General features: G+C 41.0%; 1 protein-coding gene across 1 annotated transcript; it reads left to right on the top strand.

The window, feature by feature from the left end:
* Window positions 1–228: 228 nt before the first annotated feature.
* LOC133464724 (COUP transcription factor 2-like) lies at window positions 229–9,519 on the top strand. Its single transcript, XM_061746870.1, has 3 exons — window positions 229–1,238; window positions 3,008–3,544; window positions 7,563–9,519. The coding sequence occupies exons 1-3, from the start codon at window positions 743–745 to the stop codon at window positions 7,838–7,840; spliced, it is 1,311 nt and encodes a 436-aa protein (XP_061602854.1). The 5' UTR covers window positions 229–742; the 3' UTR covers window positions 7,841–9,519.
* The last annotated feature ends 1,240 nt before the right edge of the window (window positions 9,520–10,759 follow it).

Below are 10,759 nucleotides of genomic sequence, written 5' to 3'. Positions count from 1 at the left end.
GTAAACCCACAACAACATGCAGCCTCCATCCATCCCTCCATCCCTCCATCCATCCCTGCTGCTGCTGCTCCCAGATCAGCTGCGTAAACTCCTCCCCGACAACACGTAACCGAGGATGACGCGAGGACGCATCACTTTCCAACACTCTGCAAAGCATATTCAAAATCATCATCCCTCATCCCCCTCTCTCCCTCTCTCTCTCGCTCTCTCTCTCACTCCCTCTCTCCTCCGTCGGCGTTTGACTGTAACTTCTGGCTGATCGAGAGGGCAGGGAGCGTCTGGGAAGCCTGTTCCGGTGACTCCATCACTGATGCGGGATCCGCTAAACGCGGCTCTCTGGACGCGCAGTGCGAGGGATCGGGCTGAGTGCGTGATACCTGGAATACCGTTCTCTTCCCGGCTGGATTTCGGCTCCGTGCTCCTTTTTTTCCTCCCGCTGGATGATGTTTGAGCGGCTCCTGCCGGACTGAAGGAAGCCGTGTTCCAGGATTTCCCCTGGGTGACTCTGCATTCTTCACCTCTCCAGCTCGCGCTGCCACTTTAACTCCGTTATCCCTCCGAGAAAACCAGCCCATGCGCTCTAAGCCGAATTACATTTAGTAAAAAAATACAGAATTAAAAAAAAATGCCGCTTTTTTCCTTAATTGCGCTGTAGTCATTGATCCCGACGAGGTTCCGTGTGTTAATTATTGCGTAAATACAGAAAGTTGGGGTGCGTAAAGTTTTTTGGAGACGCTCGATCATGGCGATGGTGGCGTGGAGAAACACGGAGGGCGTCGGGGACTCCCAGGGGACCCTGTCCTCGCCGGTCAGCCAAGTGGCTCCTCTCCCCTTGGCGCTGGAGATCCCCCCGCCGGCGGCACCCCAGGGCGCTCCGCAGGGCGCACCGCAGGGCGCACCGGCCGGCGGCTCCGCCGCGTCCTCGGCCGCCATCGGCGGCTCCAACAACAACAACACGACCTCCTCCTCGTCCTCGTCCTCCTCCTCCTCCTCCTCGTCCATGGACAAGCAGCAGGGCCAGCAGATCGAGTGCATCGTGTGCGGGGATAAGTCCAGCGGGAAGCACTACGGACAGTTCACGTGTGAGGGATGTAAGAGCTTCTTCAAGCGCAGCGTCCGCAGGAACCTGTCGTACACCTGCAGGGCCAGCAGGAACTGCCCCGTGGACCAGCACCACCGCAACCAGTGCCAGTACTGCCGCCTCAAGAAATGCCTCAAAGTCGGCATGAGGAGGGAAGGTAAGAGCGGCCGTCCTCCTAACGGGGATTTCCAGGACGTGAATGTGTCTCCCATAAATATCAGTTTATTATTTTAGTCTTAACTTCTGTCTCTCCAATGAACTGGAATTCTATTCTGAAGCCTCGCATGTGTTCATCATTTAATATTCTGACGGCGCAGCCGCCGGTGTCGCTTTTGTCTGAGCGGTTATTGTTAGAAATGGCCGTTTTTGATTCATCAAACTATATATATTTATTTATATATTTATATATTTATAACATACTTTTATTCTATAGGCGTGCTATGGATGCCGTTTATATATTATGTATGTGCAGAGGGTGATGATAAGAGATAAGAGTGTTCAGGTGCCTTATACCCCAGGCTTGTTATTGTTGCGTTCACGGTCAGAGTCAGGCTCAAACAACACAATGTTCAGTTCAGATTCAGCCCCAGTGGGCCTAGAGCTTTAATTTCAGCTCAATGTAGTGCATTTTAAACGAAAAGCTACCTTAATCTCTTTTTTCTGAATTATTTTTGAGCGTGTAGTCTGTGTGCGTGATTTTGCGTGTGTACAGGCCTAGTGTTGTTGCCTGAACTGTGGCCATGCAATTTTTATTGTAGATTTAAATATATGGGTCTCAATTGCATTTCAAATTAAAAGTACATTGAAAATGTCTTTTTCATGTTCTGATAGGAAACATTTACTAGAATATATTTAATGGCATAAATACGTTTAGGACCAAAAAGCATCCGTTTGGTTGTTCAACTGAGGCCATTTGGGAATAAAAATTAAAATTTGTGACAAAGCCACGGCCACGCCGTGCCATTGTGTGCATGTTGTGGCCTAGATCTGGGTTCCCGGTGCGTCTGATAATGTTTTTCAGGAGCCAGTACCTTCCAGCGACCCCATAACAACATGAAATATATAGCAAAGGTTAAAAATAAATTAAGATAAATTAAAAGAAAGCCATCTATTGAGAGAAACACAGTCAATTGACTCTTTCAAGAGTAGACTTAAGACCCAGCTTTTCAGTAAAGCATATGCCAGCATGATTTATGATATGCCATTGATTTGTATGACTTTTTTTACGTTTTAGGGATGATACTGCTGCTTTTTTTATTTTCTTGCCTTGAATGTTGTAGCACTTTGAGATTCATTGAATGTAAAGTGCATTATAAATTAAATTAATTATTATTATTATTATTATTATTATTATTATTATTATTATTATTATTATTATGTGTTGGTGTTGGATGAACTTTCTAAACCAATAAGCTCATACTGTGCAATATTCTTCCACTCATTTATGTGCATTATTATTCTCTCATTCACTCATTTTCATAGTGTTTATATATTTATGTGTCCTGTTTCTCATTTTATGGTTTACACAGTCTTTCTTTACATAGTCTTTGCATGTGTGCACTTTCGTGATCAAATGTTTTTCTTTATTTTTCATAATTTTCTTATTATCAACAGTGGCATCCACAATGATGTTAAACAAACATTAACACATTTTCTCACCCCCTTCCAAATCCATGGACCTAAGCATTCGATGAAAACAATTGATAATAAAGAAAAAAGATAATACAAAGATAATAGAACAAAGGACAAAAAAAACAAAGGAAAACATAATAATATCACAAACTGAACAAGGATAGCTGCAACAAGGTAGTCTATTCAATTTTAATATACATCTAGGGAGCTGCTGCCTAATCTCATTGTACCAGTATAATGATAATAAAGGCTTTCTATTTCTATTTCTATTTCTACGTGCATCTCCCCCCCCAGCCGTGCAGAGAGGCCGGATACCGACCCAGTCCTACCACCACGGCCAGTTCTCCCTGAGCACCGGGGACCCGCTGCAGTGCCACTCCTACCTGTCCGGCTACATCTCCCTGCTGCTGCGGGCCGAGCCCTACCCGACCTCCCGCTTCGGCTCGCACCAGTGCCTGCAGGGCGGCAACAGCAACCTCATGGGCATCGAGAACATCTGCGAGCTGGCGGCCCGGATGCTGTTCAGCGCCGTGGAGTGGGCGCGCAACATCCCGTTCTTCCCGGACCTGCAGATCCCGGACCAGGTGGCGCTGCTGCGGCTCACCTGGTCCGAGCTGTTCGTGCTGAACGCGGCGCAGTGCGCCATGCCGGTGCACGTCGCCCCGCTGCTGGCCGCCGCCGGCCTGCACGCCTCGCCCATGTCCGCGGACCGCGTGGTCGCCTTCATGGACCACATCCGCGTCTTCCAGGAGCAGGTGGAGAAGCTGAAGGTGCTGCATGTGGATTCTGCAGAGTACAGCTGCATCAAGGCCATCGTGCTGTTCACCACAGGTCAGGAACAGTGCACAGAAAAATACACTTATACTGACGGTTTATATAGTTATTTAGTTAGTTTGAGTTTATTTCAGTCATATATACCTTTCAAGGCAACATGAAGAAACACATTTTACAATTTGACTGAAAAAGGCTCAGGCAGAAGCAAAGTTTATTAATGCCCGCCTACTATACAAACTAAACTACATAATACATGGTGTCAAGTGTGAAGAAAAAAAGAAAAAAAGAAAATAAAGAAAATAAATAATATATATATATATATATATATAAAAAAACATCTGAAAAATACTGATTGTAATCAAAATGAAGAAAAATAATAATACATTTTAATTATTGTAACCATGTTTTGAGTATATTTAATACATATTAATAGGAACAGAAATGAGATCATCCTTCAATCTGCTTTTCTACAAATGTATCTGGTTTTGTTGATTAGTAGAACCTTACATTACAATAAAACAAATATAATAATAAAAAAGAAAGAAAGAAAGAAATCTTGTAATATTCTCCACCAACACTGTAGAGGGTGAAACACAGTTCAGTCAATTCAATTAAACGTGCATTTTTGTCACAAACGGCAAAATAAATGGATAAGAAAATATATTTCAGTCATGCAGAAGATTTCTGTGCAAAATAATGAAAACATTTTTTTTTGCATTTCTGTCACCTCACTAGGCCTCATGACCTCCAGGTTTAAAATAAAGAAAATACAAATCTGTTTGTTTCATGTTATATACAGAAAAAATAATTTCTCTAGAGCCGCTTAAATCTGAACTTAATTTATTTACTATTAATCAACAATTCTGGTTTTAAGTTTTGCAAACAGATAAAAAAGCAAATATATATATATATATATATATATATATATATATATATATATATATATATGTATATGTGTGTGTGTGTATATATATATATATATATATATATATATATATATATATATATATATATATTTATATATATTTGTTTACAATTATGATGCTCACAAACGTATAAAGAGGTAAAACTGCAGGAGGGATGCTCGCCCTGCTGAATCTGTGGCATCTAAGAGATGAGCAGCAGCAGCAGAGTTAAAAAATAAAGGAAGGCCTCTGATGTGGGTCTATTTTCGTCATGTGAACATGTGTCTTTAAACTGGGACACACTAGCCTTTCTGTGACCTCATCCACCACGCGGCCTGCAGCGCTGCAGAGCTGCTGAGTCTGTCTGCGGATGCGCACGACACTCAGAGCTCTGCAGAGCTCACACGCTTCCCTTTTTTCTAGATCCAGATTATCTTTTCTTTTTTTACAGGCCAAGAGAGATTTTTTTTAAAGAGATTTTTAAGACAAATCTTTTGCACAAGTGGATATCTATTATTATTATTATTATTATTATTATTATTATTATTATTATTATTATTATTATTATTATAGGAGGAGTGGGTTTAGAGGGCACCGGCTCCAGCCGTTAGGGTTAAGGGCCTTGCTCAGGGGCCCAAAGTCGGTTGCAATCGCAGGACTTGAACCTCTGGAACCACAATCATGTGTATTCCAGTATGTAAGGCAAGGCAAGGCAAGTTTATATGTACAGCACAATTCAACACAATGTAATTCAAAGTGCTTTACATCAACATTAAAAGCCACAAGACACAATTAAACAGTAAATAACAAATAAAATGATAAGAAAAGAGGTAAAATAATAGAAAGCACAAGTTGTTAAAAAGTAAGGGCAGTAGAGTACAGCAGGTACATCTCATTCTTACAATGGCAAGAATTACGTTTCTATACGGTCAAAACGTACAAAGACCGGGTCAAATACAGTATTACAAAAGTAATCTGTGCCGATTCGTACAGTGAATTAAACCAATTTGACAATTCTACGTCACAATGCCTGCATTCAGGGCTTATCCATAACTAGTGTAACTTCGTGCGGTTTTCGAAAATCATAAGTATTTAATTTAAGAGTACGCTTCAGTAATCAGTACACAATTAAACAGTAAATAACAAATAAAATGAAATAAAATGATAAGAAAAGAAGTATGCATAGATTATATCATTGCTTGAAATCATGTGAATGGTGGATAATGTTCGTTATAAAAGACCGATGAGCCACCAACACTCAGCAGTTGTTGGTTCTGCAAAACCACCAAAGATGGTGTCCAGTCCATCGCTGGGGACTCTAGATAGATAGATAGATCGATCTTTATTGTCATTATCACCAGGTACAACGAAATTAAAATGCTCTCCAGTCAGTGCAAAGCTGTGTTTGAGTCTGTTTGTCCTTGTTTTCATGAGTCTATATCGTTTCCCAGATGGAAGCAGCTCAAACAGTGAGCGTCCAGGGTTAAAGAGTCTTACTTTGGGCTTTTTTCTGACAATGGGAGTGGTGGAGGTGTTCCAGTGTGGAGAGAGGGCTCTGTACCTCTCTGAGCTAACGGGAGGAGGATGTTAAAGGGGACCTATTATGAAAAACAGGTTTTTTCTTGCTTTAACATATATAAAGTGGTCTCCCCTCAGCCTGCCAACTCAGAGAAGGAGGAAAGCAACCAGATTCTGCAAGCCGTTCAGATTCTGCTCCCGTCGTTACGTAACGACAGAGTGATTTGCATCGGTTGTCCTCCGATGCGTGAAACCGTGCCCACAACTAACTCCGCCGGCCGGAGCTTCAGCCATTTTTTCGTAGCGGTGTATCGTGTCATTCAGGCAGCCAATCAGCACAGAGCCTCATTATCATAGCCCCGCCCACTCAGAATCCTGCATAGATAATGAGGTTAGAGAATGGGAAGATAAAGACATGGCCCAGAGGCTGAATTTCTAATTTATTTAGAAAAAACAATCAAAAGCTTGTTTTTAAGACATTCAAGGCCTGTTTAAAATAGGTATTTGATGACATACCGTATTTTCTGGACTATAAGCCGCATCCGCTCTATTTAAAAAAAAAAAAGACATGCAAGCCGCAGATATTTATGTTGTTAGATTAGATATTTACTACTAGTACAGAACGATTTTGAACTGTAAATGATGTACATGTTTGTACCTAAATAGATATTTTCTAACAGTGTCTTTTAACACGGCAGCAACTTTGCTGATTAAAACGGGACAGAACCAAGAGAAAATAACCGGTATTTATTTATCTGTTTGAAATCTGCTTCTACTTCTATCTGCTAAAGAAGAAGTAGCGTATTCTTCTTTGCATTTATTTTGTCTTAGTTTTTATTTTAATTCCGGTTAGAGCGCCCCGAGCAGTGGAAGAAAAATCCACAGAATAGCCGCACCTTTGTATAAGCTGCACGGTTCAAAACCTATGAAAAAAGTAGCGGCTTATCGTCCAGAAAATACGGTAATAGGTCCACTTTAATATGCTGACCTCTGGTTCCTCTGACCTCTGGTTCTCCTGACCTCTGGTAGGGATGGGCGGTATCGACTAAAAAATGTATCACGATAATTTCTGGCATTTATCCCGATAACGATAAAAATGACGATAAAAAAAATACCAATTCAACTCCATCTTTTTAACTATAAATCTATCTCACTCTCAGATCCGCCATGTTTGTTACACAAAAACGTCATTAACGGGAATTTATCCTTCTTTCTTTCTTTCTTTCTGGCTCATTTCATTCTTTTTTTTCAGGCTCATTTCCTTCCTCCCTTCCTCCCTTCCTCCCTTCCTCCCTTCCTCCCTTCCTCCCTTCCTTCCTTCCTTCCTTCCTTCCTTCCTTCCTTCCTTCCTTCCTTCCTTCCTTCCTTCCTTCATTCTTCGTCGATTTAATGCAGAACCATAAATCAGTTTTACACAAAAACGTCATCAACGGGAATTTATCGTTTTTACCGTGAGATGACAAATTCTTATCGTGGGGAATTTTTTTGACGGTTTATTGTGAACGGTAAAATATCACCCATTCCTAACCTCTGGTTCCTCGGGTTCTCCTGACCTCTGACCTCTGGTTCCTCTGACCTCTGGTTCCTCTGGTTCCTCTGGTTCCTCTGGTTCTCCTGACCTCTGACCTCTGGTTCCTGTGCTTCTCCTGCAGATGCGTGCGGCCTGTCGGACGTGGCCCACGTGGAGGGGCTCCAGGAGAAGTCCCAGTGTGCGCTGGAGGAGTACGTGAGGAGCCAGTACCCCAACCAGCCCAACCGCTTCGGGAAGCTGCTGCTGCGGCTGCCGTCGCTGCGCACCGTCTCGTCCTCCGTCATCGAGCAGCTGTTCTTCGTGCGGCTGGTGGGGAAGACGCCCATCGAGACTCTGATCCGGGACATGCTGCTGTCCGGCAGCAGCTTCAGCTGGCCTTACATGCCCAACCTCCAGTAGCGCTGCTACCGACGTCAGCTCACACAACTCCAAAACACACAAGAATAAAAAGAATAAAGCCAGTGGAATGAGATTATTAAAATGGGCCTTATTCCAGAGAAGGTCGGGAACAAAGGAACGTCACTGATGCGTCACTGGTTCATCCGTACACGACAAACGCCACCCATGACGTTAAATGACTGCTAATAATTTACTCTTTTTCTTCTCCTATTCTCTCTCTTTTTCGTTCTTTTTGGCATCGTGGTGACCCTTCACGGTCTGCGCTTTTTTGGGATAACAAACTATATTTATTGGACCTGTGTGTGTATATTTATCGTGCTTGTAAAAATCAGTTTTGAACCTTTTGTTTTTGAATGTTTTCTGAACCTTTTGCTCTTGTTAACGACGAAGCTGCAGGGACTGTCTCGTGTTGTCTGTTTTATTCTGGTTTTTCTGTTTCTCTTGTTAATGTTTTCATTCCTTCCAAACATGGCACTTTGGACTGAAGTCAAATCTCAATATATTTAACTCGAGTGTTTTAAACCTGAATCCGTCGAAACTTCAACCTCAGTTTTATACAAAGAGCTGATATTTAGGCTCTAATATTAGTTCATTCCTGTTTGTTTTTCTTACCCATATGCAAAGATTTGAGGATGGGGAATTTGGAAACTGCTTCTGGTGGTAAAGCATTACTTATTCATTATTTCTTTATTTTTAAAACAGAAATTTTCCCTTAAACAATTAAATACATCACGGTCAGCACAGTAATTTCTCTTCTCCAGACTGTTTTTAATTAATTATGTCTTTGCTTTTAAAAGCAGCATCAAAAATCAGTAATTTTCTTTGGGAATAATCGTATTTTATTATATTTTTGGTTTCTTTATCATTCTGTCTTTGCTTTTAAAAGCAGCATCAAAAATCAGTTATTTTCTTTGGGAATAATCGTATTTTATTTTATTTTTTGTTTCTTTATCGTGTAAATTGAGAGATAATCACGAGGCTGCTCATGGCAGAGCTGAGTGAGGCTGAATGTGGGAAAACTGTCTTGTTTTCATACGTATAGAGTTGTTCACATCCAAAATCCTGCTCCTAAAGGTGTTGAATTACAAAGAATTACAAAGTAAACCTCCTCCTCCTCCTCCTCTGACTTCAGTCCCATGCAGTGATGCTGTTTTATGGTGTTTTTATAGTAATGTCACATTTTTTTAAATTTGATCTGAGAGCATTTATTTAATTGTTTGCTTCTGGAGTGTAAAAGGAACTTCAGGTAAAATAGCAGAAATGCCTCAGAAGAAACTCCTGACCCCGTCCTGTAACGACAGACTGGATCCTTGGACCCATCGTGTGTTTCCAGGCTCTTTACAGACGATGAACATGTAAAACCGTCTAAAAGCAACGAGATGGACAAACTTCAGGCCCAAGAGACCAATGTACTTCAGTAAAACTCCAGCGTTTACGGCTGAACGACCACTGCAGGGTATTGAGATTGTACGACTGTCTGTGCATGCAAGTGTGTGTGAGTGTGTGTGTGTGTGTGTGTGTGTGTGTGTGAGAGAGTGTGTGTGTGTGTGTGTGTGTGTGTGTGAGAGAGTGTGTGTGGGAGTGTGTGAGTGATTATTTTTGTTTACTTCTTCCTGACAACCACTCTGATGTACTGTGAAAGCATATTAATTAACATATTGGTACCGTATTAAATTATAACTCAAGATTTATAAATAAAGTGTATTTGGTTTATTTCACCTTTTTTTCAATCCAACGTGGTTTGTTTCAGTTTAGTTTCAGTTTATTTTTATTTGTTAGAGAGGGACAACGTACATTAAGAAACATTTTATAAAAAAAAAATTAAAAAAATCACTGGGTTTGTATGTGTATATTTATGTACGTGTACGCATATGTATGCATATATATATATATGTATATATATTAAATATAGTAATAATGCACATATATATACCTTTGGTTTCTACCTTCATGGTATCATATGTGTGCAGACAAGGTAAAAAAAAAAAAAGCATTTTATAAAATGTAAATGTACCCAATTGTAGCCAAAAGGCTAGTTTACATTGGCAGTCCCCCTGCCAGAAATAACCGGCTAGTACCTAGTAAAAAATATTAAAACACAAGTACAAACACATCAGCAATAACATATAACATATATAATTCAACCCTTACAATATACAAAGTTCATCCCCACATCGATAGTATACACATCAATGTTCACATCTTTGATTATCGATCAACCAATTCCTAAGATTAAATTTGAAGACATTGTATGTTGCTGCAACAGAGAGAGTCATTGCACGAGTGTGTGCTGCTGAAAGTGGGAATAAAGAGGCGGTAATGAAGCCCAGCAGAGCTAAAGGAGCTGAAGGAGCTTCTGCAGCTGATCCGACTGCACCATGCCTGGACCGACTGGACGTTTTCATCAAACTAATTACTCCCACTGACAGTGACAGCTTTATGCGCATGTCATGGTGTATTTAAATGTGCCTCTTTAGAGACTCTCTGCAGGAGTGTTTGACTTAAACTGGGTCTGAAGAGGCTCTCCTGAGCTATTGATAAAAGTAGAAAAAAAAACGCAAAAAGAATCAAGTCTGCAGACAAATACTGCAACATGCTTTGGTTTTAATTTAAAACAGCAATTATGCGCAACTCAAATTGTATGATCTTATTTAGAAAAAGATTGATTGCATTTGATTAAAAATGAATTAAAAAAGGAGTTTTTTGCAAGAAATATAAGATAGAGCGGGTGTCTTTACAGCAGATTACCTAAATAAAAGCACTAAATAGAAACGTCTGGTTTCAAATAAACTTTTTCTGGTCTTTTCCAACTTCCCAGCGAGTTGGAGTCTCGGGTTCGAGACTGTGCCGGGTCAGAGAGGTGTTTAAACAGTTTACAGGAGAAGGGAGCAGGATGAGAGCGCGGTCGTGTCTGCGGCG

Source organism: Cololabis saira, chromosome 2, assembly GCF_033807715.1.
Source record: "Cololabis saira isolate AMF1-May2022 chromosome 2, fColSai1.1, whole genome shotgun sequence".
NCBI lineage: Eukaryota > Metazoa > Chordata > Actinopteri > Beloniformes > Belonidae > Cololabis > Cololabis saira.
The sequence above is the reverse complement of the archived record's forward strand: the minus strand, read 5'-3'. Positions and strand labels throughout refer to the sequence as shown.